This window comes from Typha angustifolia, chromosome 7, assembly GCF_048772165.1.
Source record: "Typha angustifolia cultivar Huaian chromosome 7, ASM4877216v1, whole genome shotgun sequence".
Classification (NCBI taxonomy): Eukaryota; Viridiplantae; Streptophyta; class Magnoliopsida; order Poales; family Typhaceae; genus Typha; species Typha angustifolia.
This window is the reverse complement of record NC_133245.1, coordinates 8,584,025-8,600,856: the sequence shown is the minus strand read 5'-3', so window position 1 is coordinate 8,600,856 and position 16,832 is coordinate 8,584,025. Positions and strand designations below refer to the sequence as shown.

The window sequence follows — 16,832 nt, the reverse complement described above, 5'->3', positions numbered from 1 at the left end:
TTGCCAACGGTAGAGGTGGAAGGATGGTGAAGAGGGAGGAGGGAGAAGTCTAGAGAGAAGATAGGAGGCAAGAAATCAATAATCCAATAGCAATATGAAGTTGGTTGCCATCCACATATTTATAGAGGCTAGCCAACAATTCCTAAAACAATATGAAACCCTAATTCTAGAGGATTCCCGTCAATCCCGTTTGAACGCACCCGATTTCGAATGCACTCAAAAAGCCCCTTCTTTAGATTTGCGAACGCGACATAGCGTTGACAAGCCGTTCGAACACGGACGTTCACAAACGTGTTCACAAGGCGTTCACAAGGTATTCACAAGGGTTCACAAGCGTTCAACGCGACTCCACTTGTATTCGAACGCGACCTACAGGAATTTTAATTTAATGAAAATAAACACCTAATGCAATAAGAAAAGATTCTAACTAAGTGTATCAGCCCACCATGCTTCCCCCACCTTGCCCTTAAGGTGAAAAGTCAAGGAAACGCTCCAAGATATCAATCTCCAACTCCCATGTCGCCTCATCAGATGGCTTGCCAAGCCACTCAACTAGAATCTCCATCTCCAATCTGGTACCATGTCGTCGTCGACATCTAGCAAGTACTCGAACTAGCTCTATGATCTCTATCTCCTCTAATGGCTCTAGTAGAACCGATCCAACAATCTCATGATCTCCAATGCGCACTCTCAATAGTAAAACATGAAAGACAGGGTGCACTCTCGACTCCTCTGGTAGCTCCAAACGATATGCAACCGGACCAATACGCTCCAACACCCGAAACGGACCAAAGTAGCGATGTGCTAACTTTTGGTTTCGCATTAGACGTAAGGTTACCTATCGTTACGGTTGCACCCACACAAACATCCAACTGCCGATGTCGAACTCCTGCTCCCTATGGCTACGATCATAAACTTGCTTCATGTGGTTTTGAGCAAGTTTAAGATGAGCACGCAACCTCGTCAATGTGGCGTCTCTATCCATCAATGCTAAGTCCACCTCCGTCCTATCTGCCGATGCCACTAGATCATAAGCGCGTAACGTCGGAACCGTGCGTCATACACCAGCTCAAATGGAGTCATGCCAATGCTGCTATGGTAGGCGGTGTTCTAAGACCACTCCGCCCACGGTAAGAACTCCAACCATCGTCTCGGCATCTCTCCAACAAAGTACCTCAAATACTACTCAATGCCTCGATTAACCACCTCGGTTTGGCCGTCCGTCCATGGATGGTAGGTCGAACTGAAGTTTAATCGAGTCCCCTGCAATCTGAAAAACTCAGTCCAAAAGTCCCCTGCAATCGTGTGTGGCATGCTATGTAATCGAGCAATATCTCTAATAAAAATTTCAACCACCGTCTTACTTGAAAACGGATGTGACAATACCGAAAAGTGTGCATAATTGTTAAATTTGTCAACCACCACAAAGATAACAGAATAATCACATACCAACGGAAGACCTTCTATGAAGTTCATAGAAATATCCTCCCAAACACGGTCCGGTATAGGTAAAGGCTGTAGTAATCCAGCCGGTTTTAAAGTGGTTGCTTTAGCCCTTTGACAGACTTCGCAAGTATGGACAAAACTCCTCACATCCCATCTCAATCCTGGCCACGTGCAACTCTGAGATATCCTCCTATAAGTCCTCAAGACACCCTCATGACCAGCCTCTGGAGTTTGGTGAAAGTGCTCCAATTTCTGTCACAATCCATCATTTGCGGGCACTCGAATGCATCCGCGGTTCAGCAGCAAACCGCCTCGATTCTCCAACTCGGGATGGCGCTCCGGATCATCCATCACCTCTTACAACAATCTCAAAATATCTGGGTTAGATGTACATGCATACCTTAGCTCATCAACGAAGGGAAAGGTAGGAAATGAATAGGCTACAAGCACGGGGGTATCGGGTTGGCGTGATAGTGCATCCATCGCTCTCCTCGGTGGCAACTCCTGCGACTCCTCAAACAGTCCAGTAAAGTTATCTAATAAATTGGACAATTCAAGTATAGTATATGAACTCGTTTGAGGCTCATCTCCTGCTGGTCCTAACTAAAGAAGATATGCCAAATCATACACACTAAGTAGCCCCACAATAGGCTGCATCGCAGGAATCGACGAAGTTTGTACACCATCAAGCCGCATATCTTTGTTTCCTTGTTTATATTTCATCCACATGCTCCGAAAATCAAATGTGATGGGTCCCAAACTTTGTAACCACTGAGCACTAAGGACAACATCCGCTCCTCGTAGCGCCAACGGATACAAGTCCACAATGATGTCATGTCCTTGCACCCGTATACCGACTCAGGGACATAAGCTCTCCGCCCTAAGCTTCGTGCAATCTCCAATAGCAACATCAAACCCCGTAGTCGGTTCAACATCCAAACCCAATCTCCTCACTAACCTCTCATCTAGAAAGTTGTGTGTATTCCGCGAATCAATGAGAATGTGCACACAATACTTTCTAATGAGTCCATCTACTCGTAACATCCTCGGCGTAGAAGTACCCGAATATGCATACATCGATATTTTAGCTTGGATATCTTCCTCAACGCCCTCCTCAACGGTCTCCTCATGGGTCTCCTCTGGACACTCTCCATCATCATCATTCTCATCATCTTCCTTAAGACCATCGATAAGCATCACACTCCCGATCGATTTAGAACACCGATGACCGAGGGTAAAACGCTCATCACATCGAAAGCAAAGGCCCTTCGCTCTGCGCTCCTCCACTTGGGCAGGTGTGAGAGTTCGAACAGGGGGGTCTAGTGCCTCCTCTAATGTCGAAAGAAGGTCTCAAAGGTGGTCATGTTTAGTAGTCGCAGTCGCTGTTTTTGAAACCGTAGAATTTGCAGTCGGCGTTCTAGGTGCAAACCGTCCATCTCGGTTACCTCAATTGGTTTTCGCTGCCATCTTTAGAGCCCTATGTTTTTGTTCCATCCTCATGGCCTTCTCAAAGGCCTCCTCAAGAGTAGTAGGACATAGAGCACGCACATTCGCTTATATCTCCTCTCGTAGCCCTAAAATAAATGTACTCATCAATGTACGTTCAGGCCACGGTGGCTCACAACGACTACTAACTCTTTCAAACTCAGCTTGATACTCCAATACGGTAGTCCTTTGAATCATCTTGCTTAATGTGGCAGCAAAATCTTCATATGCAGTCCAAAATCTGCGTGTAATCCTCCTACAATCCGGTAAATCCACCACCATGAATAATCAATCTATACCAATGCAATGCCGTTCCTTGGAGGTGAAAACTTGCCATCTGGACTTTTACATCCTCTACTGTACCTTGACAATCAAAATATTGTTCAACTTGAAATACCCAATCCGTTGGATCACCGCCTTGGAATTTTGGAAAGTCCAAACGTGCAGTTCTCCCCCAAATAGTATTGTCAGGTTCACAAAAGATCCTTAGTTCATGTCTAAACCTTTGTGCATGTTGATCACCTTCTCTAAATCCTCAAGCACGTCCATCACCATCTCCATAGGGATCAAGCTCATCCTCATAATGCCAATCCTCCTCATCGATGAAGTGCACCGGTAACTCACGCCTCTCGGGTTCCACCACTGCCGGTCTTGGGTTTTGTAATAAAGGTGGGGAATGATGTGAAGGCATAGGTAGTAGGGGATCATTGACAATCATATGATGCACCTGGACCTATGGGGTATCGGTTCGATAGGGTCCCACCGCTGGTCCTTGAAACTCTGTTCGTCGTCGAGGAAATGACGAACCCAATCGATTCACGACATATTCCTTGAATTCATTGTGATCCTTTTGTTTGTTGTCAACTCTATGTAAACTCTATGTAACAATGTTTGGAACATGCTCTTTAGTTCATCCATATTCGAACCCATAGACATTGGTTGACTTGGTCCGGTCGTGGTCGCTCTAAGGAAATCGACCTCACGGTTAGGATCATCATGCATTGAGTCCTCCCTTGTCGGTGTGCTCTCCATAGGTCTCCTTGTTGATGTCATCTTCCTTGTTTCAACCATTAATGGAAGTCTGAGGTTCGCCTGCTCTGATACCAATTGATAGGCTCTAATACTAGATTTATAGGATCTAGAGCCAAAAGATCGGCTACGGAATAATTCCTTAAGATCTGAATTTATTGCAGTAATCAGTCCGTGGAACTGTGGGAAAATATTCGTCAGATATTCTCTAATAGTCAGAAAATTACGAAACTAATTGGGTTGAATCCATAACTTCCTAATCTACAACTTTTGTATTTATGCCCTTCGCATATTCGAACTATAGTAGGGAAAAAATATGAAATAACGTGGGTGATGGTGGTGGTGACGGGTGGAGTGGATTTTAGGGTTATGGATGGGTATGGAGATGAGGGTGGATTGTGGAAGTGATTAAGGGAAGTAGACAAAGGGAACAAAATGGTTGAGATCCCAAAGAAGAGGGGTGGCTCGATGGTCGAGGGAGATTAGAAGCAAAGAGAAACCTTGCCAACGGTAGAGGTGGAAGGATGGTGAAGAGGGAGGAGGGAGAAGTCTAGAGAGAAAATAGGAGGCAAGAAATCAATAATCCAATAGCAATATGAAGTTGGTTGCCATCCACATATTTATAGAAGCTAGCCAACATGTCCTAAAATAATATGAAACCTTAATTCTAGAGGATTCCCGTCGATAGCGTTCGAACGCGCCCAAAAAGCCTCTTCTTTGGATTTGCGAACGCGACACAGGCGTTCACAAGCCGTTCAAACGCGGTCATTCACAAACGCGTTCACAAGACGTTCACAAATGCGGGCATTTACAAGGCGTTCACGAGCAATCACAAGGTGTTCACAAGGGTTCACAAGCGTTCAACGCGACTCCACCTGCATTCGAACGCGACCTATAGGAATTTTATTTTAATGAAAATAAACACCTAATGCAATAAGAAAAGATCCTAACTAAGTGTATCACTAGATGATCCAAACCATTTGGAGATCAAACAGTAAAACTCTTCCCAAGTTGCTATGCATCATCGTCAAGCGATACCACCATAATGCCACGTCCTCCAAATGAAATGATGCAAGAAGTACCTTTTTATCTTCTTTAGTGCCATGGAAGTCAAACAATTTCTCGATGCTGTAAAGCCAATTGAGTGGGTCACCTCCGTTGAATTAGGGGGATTCCAACCGCACCATTCGCCTACGGATACTAGTATAATAGTTTGGATTGAAGTGAGCTCCAGCCCTAACTAGGGGAGGATGCTCCTCGAGCTATGCCATCTCTCTATAGCATCCTTTTGCTGTTGCCATGATGCTATCTTCTTCTTCGTCTCCCCTCTCAAACTAGGGATCATCATCTTCTTCGTCGACAAACTGCGCTCGCCGGCGACGCTCCTCTTTCCTCAATTTAGGCGTGGTTTCCCTCTGTGGTCCTTGGTTGACCGGTGGAACTATCATGGGGGTTTTGGGGGTGGAAGACTAGGATACTTCTGGTCCTCAATTTGACCCTTCTCAGATCACCCACAACAATCCGGTGTTTTCTTGCACCATCGTTTGACTTAAGGTTCCAATAGTTTGGGCAAGGATAGTAAAGAATGTTTGTCCCAATGCTTCAATTGACTTTAATAGCATTTCTATATTCGGGTCAACGATGGTAGATGGAGGAAGAAACATTGTGTGCGCGTGATCCTCTTGCCCTTCGTTGCTAGATGATGAATTTGTATAATTCCGCTCTCCCGTGCACGTGAATGTCTCCCTTTCTTCTTCTCTTCTTCGGTTGCCATGGATCTAGTGGTAGACGTCATTGAGGATGCATGCCAAGGAAAGCTGGCTCTAATACCAACTTGTTACGGTCATCTTCGGTAAAGATAATTTTCTATTAGATTTGATAATCAGGACAGAATTTAGCATAGAACTTACAAAGATAACTGGGTTCAATCTAACCATTGGATTGGTCTGCAAATTAGATATGTTGTTTCTCTGGGTGTTAAAAATCTAACACCGCTGGAATTTCATCGATCGAATAAGTAGATCGAAAGTTACATATGGAATAATGACCAAAGGTCAAGAGATAGTAAGGTGGATGTTGAATATGTGATTAGAGTTTTGAAAGATGATTATGGGTATGGTGGATGGATTAGTGCTTGGAACTAGATGAGGTGGGAGAAGAAAGCTTCTAGGTATGACTGGTCGCTAGGAGGAAGGAGAAGCGATGGAGGATTAACCTCAGCCATAGACAAGAACTCGGGTTGAATACCAAGAGAAAGGAATGAGGGGGGAGAAGATGACCCAAGCCAAGATGAAAATTAATTCCAATAATCAATAATCCAAAGAAGCTACTTTTCCATATATTTGGAGACTAGCTAAATATCCAAAAATTCTAAACAAATCCTATTGCAATTCAACTTACTTGTTGTGCATACGAACATATCCTAAACACGTTTAAACGGCCAAAATGCGTTCTCTGTATGTGCGAAAGCGAGATTGGGCATTTGAATGGCCAAAATGTGTTCTCTGTATGTGCAAAAGTGAGTCAGGTGTTCGAACGCCATCCATTTGTGTTCGAACGCACCTACCATAAACTAATTTATTTTCCTAAAACATAAATAAAAATTAATACTAATTGAAGCAATTTAATCATGTTTATTATGCATCTAAATCAAGAACCACAAGAATTCTTCTCTCTAAATGGTAAGTTGCTTGTGTGAGAAGTCGAACGTGACCGAACCAAAACTCTGGAGCTACTAGGTGCCCAAGGCCATGTCTGTTCTGTAGAGTGCCAAGGGGTACAAGTCCACTATGAAATTGTGGCCTTACACCTTGAAGGTAACCCCACGGCATATGCTCTCCGCTCAAAACTTTGTGTCGTCCCCAATTGTCACCGAAAAGTTGAGCCACATAGTATGCTTGCAAATATCATTGTCATGGTTGGGGTAATACACCATTTTTGGCCAAATCATGGGTGGGTGAAGGATTTGCACCACCAAGTCACGCCACCTCCGATCATCCCTATTGTGATGCAACCCAAAGTTCTCTTGGTTAACCAAGGGGCTTCCACTATGACGTCCCCCCTTTCTTAACTCCATTGATGTCTATAACCTATTCTTTCTCGATCCAGTCCGTAGATAGCTTGCGGAGGGATCCTAGGATCTGGTGGAGGTGGTGGAGAGCCATTGGCCTCATAGTAGCAGTCTAAGTGAAGGCAAGCTGAGGTGGTAGACCAATGGCTAGTTCCATTGTAGGCGCTTGCTCGTGAGGGGGGCATGGGTAGGCCTAACATCTTCCCCTGTTGTGGAGGTCATGAAGGGAAGTCTTGGGCTATGGGGTTGTGGAAGCAACGGTTTGCCACAGCTGGGGGCTGTGGTAGCGGCGGTTTGCCATAGCCAATGGCTGCCATGTTGGTGTTGGCTTTAGAGACGAGCCATCTAAGCTGAAAAATTGTAGCTGCCGGCCCATCAGTCTGCTAACTCCTAGCTGGCTCAACTCCCCCTCCTCCAAGTTGTGGGCAGCTAGGTAGAATGGGTGTTGGCCTCTCGTGCTAGGTGGGTGAGAGAGAAGAGGATTGGTGGAGGAAAGGGCCATCCAAGCCACTACTAGTGACAGTAGCTGAGGCGGTTCCTATAGTTGGCCGTCGAGCACTAAGAACCTTAGACCTGCCCTTATTTGCATTCGAACGCACCTTCCAAAACCTATATTATTTTCCTAAAATATAAAATAGTGATTGATACAAATTGAAGCGGTTTCACTATGCACCTAAATCAAGAACTACAACAATTCACCATGCTTCCCTCATATTGTCCTCAAGGTGCAAATTGAGGAAAACGATTCATCAAGTCATCTCCCACGTTGCCTTGTTAGTGATCCTCCAAGCCACTCCACTAGAACCTCCTTCTTCACGCTTTGATGGTAATCCCTTTGGCTCCTCCTCAATCTCTACATCAATCAACATCACCATATCGATCAGCCGTGCACAACGGTGTCCCAATGTGAACTTTTCGTTGCACCTGAAGCACAATCCCGTAGCTCTTCACTCCTCTACCTAAGCAAGTGTTAGAGTTTTCATAGGGTTTCTAGGGGATGTTTTCACATAATTAGGAATGCAAAAGGGTGGTCGATGTCCAACTACGTGCATGTAATTCGAGCCATAAACTGCATGCATTGGCATTGGTTGTAGCTTGCTTCTCCATGGTTGCCTCAAGTGCTCACTAAGTGCTCGATATTTGTCTTCCATGAGTAGAGCATCCTCTATGGCTTGCCCTAGATCTGTAAGTCGTAGTGCTCATACTTCGGCTTGAATGTCCTCTTACAAATTAGTGATGAATGTGGATTTGAGTTGAATATCCGACCATGGTGGTGTGCATGGGCTACACACTTGTTCAAATTCCTCTTGGTAAGCTCTCACCATTGTCTCCTATACCGTCTTTGTGAAGATAGCATAAAAGTCTTCATAGCCCGACGATCCAAACCGTTTATAGACCAAACGATGAAACTCCACCCACGTTTTGACTGGCCTATGAGTGATAGCCAACCAAAACCACCATAGCGCCACATCCTTGAGGTGGAAGGATGCGAGAAGAACCATTTTACCCTCATCTTTATCTTGGAAGATGAAAATTTATTCGGCACGATAGAGCTAATCAACTAAATCTCCACCTCAAAAAATTAAAAACTCCAATCAAATAGTGCGCCTAAGAATGCCAGTATCGCAATTAGGATCGAATCTTGCTCTAGCTCTAATCAGAGGTGGGTGCTCTTCTAGCCATACATAATTCCTTTGACATCCTCTATCAGGTTCTCAATCTTCCTCTTCATCTCGCTCAATCAAGGGATTATCATCATCTTCATCTATAAACCACGCTCGTCCGTGAGGCTCACCTTGCCTTGGCTTAGGCATGGTCTCTCTCTTGTCCTTGGCTGACTAGTGAAACGATCATGGAGGGCTTTAGTATGGAAGATCAAGGTACCTCATGTCCTCAGTTCGGTCCTTCTCGAGTCACCCGCAATAAATTGGGGTGTTGTTGTGTGATCATTTGACTCGAGGTTTTGATAGTTTGGGCGAGGATGGTGGAGAAGGTTTATCCCAAAGTTTCAATGGACCTTGATAGCATCTCCATGTTTTGATCCGTGAAGGAGGGTGGAGGAGGCAACGTTTTGTGTGTGTGGTCCTCTTGTCCTTGGGTGCTCGTGTGTGGTGTAGAGTTCCTCCTCTCTCGCGCGCGTGTGGATGTCGTCCCTTCTTCTTCTCTTCTTCAAGCCACCATAGATCTAGTCATTGGCGTTATTATGGATGTGTGCCAAGGAAAAACCTTCTCTGATACCAACTTGTCACAATTGCTTTTGATGAAGTTTAGTTTTCATCCGATTTGATAATCTGGACAGAAATTATCATAGAACTTGCGAAGGTAACTGGGATCCAATTTGAATTGATCTAAGATTTAGATATGTTGTTCCTCTATGAGTGAAGAATCCAACTCAACTAGAATCATGACGATCAGATGAGTAGATCAAAAGTTACGTTTGAAATAGTGATCGAAGGTTAGGAGATAGCGAGATGGATGTGGGATACATTGTTAAGGTTATAGAAGATGATTATGATATGGTGGATAGATTAGTGCTTAGAACTAGATGAGGAGGGAGAAGGGAGTTTTCAAATATGGCTGGTTGCTAGAGAGAGAGGAGGGAGAAGCGATAGAGGATTAACCTTGGCTGTAGATAAGAACTTGGGTTTGATACTAAGAGGGATAAAGGAGGAAGGAGAAGATAGCTCAAGCCTAGATGAAAACCAAGTTCAATATTCAATAATCAATAATCCAAAGAACTACTTTTCCACATATATGTAGAGGCTAGTCAAACATCCAAAAGTCCTAAACAAATCCTATTACAACTCAACTTTCCTATCATGCATTCGTTCGAACGCACCCTGATCACGTTTGAACAGCCAAAACATGTTCTCTGTATATGCGAATGTGAGATTAGACCTTCGAATGACTAAAATGCGTCCTCTATATGTACGAATATGAATCATTGTTCGAACGACTACGTTCAAACGTCATTCATTTGCGTTCGAACGCATCTGTCAAAACTATTTTATTTTCCTAAAATATAAATAGAAATTAATATAAATTGAAATGATTTCACTATACACCTAAATCAAGAATCATAACAATTCATTGGTTCCCCTTAGGAGCTCACCACATCTCATATAGTGGCTATCCAAGCTTAGGTTACTTGCCCTCCAAGTAAAGCTGAAATGACTAGAATAGACTCAACCCAACCAACCAAGTGCATACATGACTCGACTAGACCAACTAGATCTAAGTTGGTTCACAACATAATCCTTGCATTCAAACATTGCCCAAGTCTACACCTAAGCTAAGCCTTGATCTGACCCATGCCATGGTCTTTCCCATCTAAGTTGGCCACCTCCAAATCTTGGATGACCCCTTAAAGGCCTTGTATGCACCCTTAGTTTACCTTGTTGTGGCTTAGCCCGAATGCACTCACTAGCCAATATGGATTTATCTTGGATTGAGCCTTGCCCAAGCTCAGGTCCAACCCTTCTCATGGTCCATACTAGTCTGTACGGCCCATTAGGCTAAGATGTGCCAAAGCTCTAATTGGCCTAGCTCAAGTTCCAATCAACAAGCCCCACGTGAGCCTTTATTTAAGGGTTGGTTTAGCCCTAGCCTAGGTCTGATTGGTCAAGCCCAATCCAAAAGGTCAGATAAGGATTCACTAGGCTATGCCCTAGCTGCCTCCACAAGCCATGCATCCTTGCTTAATTAACTAAGTCTAGCTAAGTTGAGTTGAATTAAATTAAGACTAAATTAGAGTCAGGTTAGCCCCAATAAATATGTGGAGAAGATCTTTTTTGAGGACTATGCAAGTATTGCATTATTTTCCTTATTCCTATCTCTCACTCTTTCTCTATCCTATGGTTCATCTTAGCCAATCCCCACACTAGTGTTCAGCCACCTTTCTTCTTCAACTACCGTTCTCCCTAGTCTCTTATGGCTGACCACCTTCTTCTATTCTTTTCTGTTACGGCTGACCACCTTCTTCTATTCTTTTCTGTTACTCAATCAACTCCACTACCCAACATTTCCGTCACTATCATCTAATCATAAGTTAGTACCACTAAGTTGAGCCTCCATAATAGGCCGTCATCCTTCTATCAGCACCACCACTTCACGCTAACAATACCCCCCAACTCTTCATGGCCTAGCTAGATCCTCACAGAATCCCTCCATTAGCTCGTAAGTCACCACGCACTCTTCTAGTGGTAGCAACATCTAGCTGTTTTGATTGATCCATTCTAATATTATGTGTGTTTGGTTCCTTTACTCAACTCAAACCTGATCAAAATCATAGCTCATATCTAGACAATGGCCATATTTGAGTGAAAAGCACAAGACTACCAAAATACCTAACCGGTCGAACTTAGCTGCCATGAGATTGAGGTCAACCTTACTTCTTGTTTTGACCTCTTTATTTATTGTTTTGACCGATCTATAATTCTTTTGAGAGAACCCTAACCTAGGCTCATATCATAAAAATAATCAAATTGACATTATTGCTCTTTTCTTAGTCTAATGTAAATATATATTTGTTATATTTTCTTTTTTTTTATTGGAGGATTTCTTTTAAATCCAAGAGATAATTTTATAAAATTAGCTACGATTACAACAATTAAATTAAATTATAATTTTATTTACAACTATTATAATATTATCTTGGTTAATACAATATATATACTATCACAAATAGAATTACAAATTAACATCACATATCAAAACACTTTTTCTCATAAATATATTCAAATATATTATCAAGTATATTATAGTCATATTATAATATTTAACCTGAATCTAAATTATAAAATATCAACACCACCTAATCGCAAATTAGTACCACTAAATCAAGCCTCCATTCTTAGCCATCATCCTTCTATCAGCACCACCACCTCACGCTAACAATCTCCCAACGCTTCATATTCTAGCTAGGTCCTCATAGAATTATGATAATAGTCTATAAGCCACCACACAATCTTCTAATGGTAGCTACGTCTAGCCATTCCGATCAATCAAGTCTTATATTTTGTGTGTTTGGTTCTTTTACTCGACCCAAACTCGATCAAAACTTTAGCTCATATCTAGACAAGAGCTATATACCAATGAAAAGAACAAAGACTATTAGAAAGACCTAACTAGCCAGACTCACATGTGCCCAAGATCAAGGTCAACTTCATTTCTTATTTTGAACTATCTATCATTCTTTCAAGAGGACCCTAACATAGAGTTATGCTCTTTTCTTAGTCTAATATAAATATATAGTTGTTGTATTTTTTTTTTCTTTGTTTTGTGGAGGAATTTTTTTAAGTCCTAGTGATAATTTTATAAAATTAGCTACGATTACAAAAATTAAATTAAATTATAATTTTATTTTATAACTATTATAATATCTTCTCTGTTAAATACAATATAAATACTTTCACACATATCAAAACATTTTTAAGAATAAATATATTCAAATATATTACTAAGTATATTATAGTCATATTATAATATTTAATCTTAATCTAAATTATAAAATATCACCATAATCAGTAGGTAACTAAGTGTTGGCAAATTGGTTATTTATTTTAGAATAAATATACTATTTTACTGTTTCAAAATTTTATCTCAGGTTTAGTAGTAAGTTTTCTAGAAACAAATGAAATTTATTTTATAATAAATTCCCGGAAGCCATCTCATGCCCAAAAAAGAAAACATAAATCCTGAACGTTTTAAATTTAATTTTAATTTTAAAATGGGACATTTAATAACACTTGCCCACCCCCACATAGGGGCATAAAGGCAGCTAATGAAAAACTTTGAAACTATACTGATCGATTCTCTCCACTTCCCTGCCCAAAAAGATAAAACAATATTGCAAAAGCATCCTCGTTTCTAAAGCAATTATTTACCATTATCTAAAGAGAACAAGAGCTTAAATCTAAGTTCAAACTTTAAGACAAAGAATTAAAATATACAAATCTCTTCTTCCTTATCCCATTACGCCCCGTCTGTGACTGTCTCACTCACCCACCACGCCGCTCCCCTGATCCCTTCCTCTGTTTCCCATTCCTTTCTCTCTATAAATAAAATTAGTGGGCACTCAACACACTCTCATATTCTCACCTTCATCTCTCCCAAATGGCCTCCACTTTGCCCCATCTCTTCTTTCTCCTAACCCTAACCCTAACCCTAGCAACGGCTACTACCCAGAAGAAGACCTACATCTTCCGGGTGGACTACCAAGCTAAACCATCCGTCTTCCCCACCCACGCCCACTGGTACGCCTCCGCCGCTTTCAACGGCGCCGGCTCCGGCGAGCCGCTCGATCTTCTCCATGTCTACGATACGGTCTTCCACGGATTCTCGGCGTCTTTGTCCGCCGACCGCGCCGCCGAGCTCCTCCGACACCCGGCCGTGCTCGCTGTATTTGAGGACCGCCGGCGCCGCCTCCACACAACGCGATCCCCCCAGTTTCTCGGTTTACGGACCCAGCTCGGCCTCTGGTCCCTCTCCGACTACGGCTCCGATGTCGTTGTCGGCATCCTGGATACCGGCGTCTGGCCGGAACGGCGCAGCTTCTCCGATCGCAACCTTGGTCCAGTCCCGTCTCGGTGGCGCGGCGGATGCGACTCCGGCTCGGGCTTCCCGGCTACGCTTTGCAACAAGAAACTGGTCGGCGCGAGATTCTTCTCGAAAGGTCATGACGCAGCCGCCGGCACGTCTGGGGGTGTGAACGGAACGGTGGAATTCATGTCACCGCGCGACGCTGACGGCCATGGGACGCACACGGCCTCGACGGCGGCCGGCAGCATCTCGTTTGACGCGAGCATGGACGGCTACGCCGCTGGGGTCGCCAAGGGCGTCGCCCCCAAAGCACGAGTGGCTGCGTACAAGGTTTGCTGGAAGAACTCTGGTTGCCTTGACTCCGATATCCTCGCTGGATTCGACCGTGCTGTGGCGGACGGGGTGGACGTCATCTCCGTTTCCATCGGCGGCGGTGACGGCGTTGCTTCGCCATACTATCTCGACCCCATCGCCGTCGGCGCATACGGCGCCGTCAAGCGAGGGGTGTTTGTAGCTACCTCGGCCGGCAATGACGGGCCCACCCCGATGTCAGTTACCAACCTAGCCCCATGGCTTACTACCGTCGGCGCCGGGACCATCGACCGGACCTTCCCAGCCTACGTAGTTCTCGGCGATGGTCGCCGACTTGCTGGCGTGTCGCTCTACTCCGGTAAGCTCCTCAACCGCTCGATGCTTCCCATCGTCTACCCAGGCCGCTCGGGAGGCCTCTCCGCGTCTCTCTGCATGGAGAACTCGCTCGACCCGAAGCTCGTCGGGGGCAAGATTGTCATCTGCGACCGCGGGAGCAGCCCGCGCGTTGCGAAAGGGCAGGTCGTCAAGGAAGCCGGCGGCGCAGGTATGGTCCTCGCCAACAGCGCGTCCAACGGGGAGGGCCTCGTCGGCGACGCGCACGTGCTCCCTGCGTGCGCGGTGGGGGCCGACGAGGGTGACGCCCTCAAATCCTACGTCGCCTCGGCCACAAACCCTGTTGCTACCATCAATTTTAAAGGGACTGTTCTCGGGGTCAAGCCGGCGCCGGTGGTGGCCTCCTTCTCTGCGCGCGGGCCCAACGGGCTGAGCCCGGAGGTACTCAAGCCGGATCTAGTGGCCCCCGGAGTCAATATTTTGGCGGCGTGGACCGGCGCGACGGGGCCGACGGGGCTCGAATCGGACCGTCGCCGCACCGAGTTTAACATCCTCTCCGGCACCTCCATGGCCTGCCCGCACGTGAGCGGTGCCGCAGCGTTACTCAAGTCTGCGCACCCGAATTGGAGCCCCGCCATGATCCGCTCCGCGATGATGACCACGGCCACTGTGGCCGACAACCGCGGCGGACACGTGACGGACGAGTCGACCGGTCGCCCTGCCTCCCCCTTCGATTTCGGGGCGGGGCATCTCAACCTGGGGAAGGCCATGGACCCCGGTTTGGTCTACGATCTTGGCGACGCCGACTACGTCAATTACCTCTGCGCCTTAGGCTACGACGCCAAGACCATCCAGGTCATAACGCACGCGCCGGAGGCGTGCCCGGCTAGGAAGCCCGCGATACCGGACCTCAACTACCCCTCTATCTCGGTGACCTTCGACAGCGGGGCGGGGAACCAGACCCGAACTGTCATGAGGACGGTGACCAACGTGGGAACCACCGCGGATGCCGTCTACCGTAACAGACTTGAAATGGCGGCGGCGAACGGTGTAGTAGTGACCGTAAGGCCGAGGAAGCTGGCATTCTCGGCGGCGGCGAGGAAGCGGAGCTTCGCCGTCACGGTGTCGGCGGTGGCTGCAACGACGGCGCCGGCGTATGCCTATCTCGTGTGGTCGGACGGGGCCCACGAGGTCAGGAGCCCCATCGTGGTCTCCTGGATCCAGCCGATGTGATCTGGGTCCGCTTTGGGTTCAGTTAAGACGACCGGGTGGACCGCATCGTGAACTAGAATCTGGTCCGGCCTGGGTGTGTCAGTAAGGGGAACAGAGAAGAAAGGACGGACGGACGGAGTAAAGAGTAGTGGGTGAAAAAGAAGACCCATAATGGCAGGAAAGAGCCAGTGGGCTATAGACTATAGTAGTAGTGTTGGAAAGTAAAGTTTGCAGTATCTTTTTCTTTTCCTTCCTTTCCAGTCTTCCACGTGGTGGGGGCTAAAGTTAATCAATGGGTTCATCAGAAGGCTACTTTGGGTGATTTATTCTTGCTATTTTTCGGCTACTAATTTGTTTGCCCACCCTAATGTAGAGAGTGGGCCAGGTCTGTGATTTGTGCTTAGATTACGGGCCCAGGATAGATCCCAATTTTATTACATCAAATTATTATCTGTGTTTAGTTTACTTTTTCTTTGTTGAGGAGGAAAAAAGGCAGGGGTCAAAGTCTAGGTCCCACTTGGCAGCATCGTCAAATATAGTTTATACTTCAGCTTTATTTCTCGTGAAGCTTGCAGTAGACTGTCGAGGGACGTGTCCCTTATAAATGCGAATTACTTGATACAATACATTTAAAAGAATAGCCGTTAGAGAGCATCCGGAGGCAGGATATAAATATCTGACCAAGCAGCATCATTCACACTGGTTGCTCAACGATTAAAAAATAAAAAAATTCGTTAACTCGATAAACCAATCGAAAGAGAGGAGATATTTTAAGATATTTTCTTTTCCACTGGTATTAATTTCGATGCGTTATATATGCTCATGTAAGTAGCTTAGTTTTGTACAAAGCAATTCTTAATAATTCATAAATAAATCGAATAGGAAAGATGGTTAATAATTCCAATAGGAAGTAATGGATAAAAGCAATACCAAAAAGGGAATATTAAAAATTTGCTGCTAATAGAAGGGTAATAGCAATCAATCAATTAAACTGTAAACAAGAACTCTTATTGAAAGTAATCATTAGAGAAGAAAGAGAGTCATACGATTTACGTGGTTCGATAATATTCCTTCATTTATAGGTGGTGCAAAGTTTCAACCTATTAATCCAAATCCAAGTACAAAGCCTTTTGACACTCCAATCTATCTCTTTATAGCAGTGGTTATATCTCTAGTTTTTCTTTTTCATAATAACCTTAAAATCATAACTTATTTATGTTTTGGGGGTGACGATAGAGAAGAAATTCTTTTGGGCATTGGAACGCTTGAAAGCCTATTACAATGCCTCAGAACATTAATCTAAAACATAAAATGGCATTCAAACACTCTAATAGCCTATTTAAATACCTGTGGTGTGTAAATGTTTTCTCGTGCCAAGGCATTCGAATGCCACCAGAGTTCCATC

The 16,832-nt window shown here is 44.7% G+C and overlaps 1 protein-coding gene across 1 annotated transcript; it reads left to right on the top strand.

The window, feature by feature from the left end:
- The first annotated feature begins 13,017 nt into the window (after positions 1 to 13,017).
- LOC140762930 (subtilisin-like protease SBT1.6) lies at positions 13,018 to 15,753 on the top strand. Its single transcript, XM_073100917.1, has one exon. It carries the CDS (start codon positions 13,145 to 13,147, stop codon positions 15,446 to 15,448), a length of 2,304 nt encoding a protein of 767 aa, XP_072957018.1. The 5' UTR covers positions 13,018 to 13,144; the 3' UTR covers positions 15,449 to 15,753.
- The last annotated feature ends 1,079 nt before the right edge of the window (positions 15,754 to 16,832 follow it).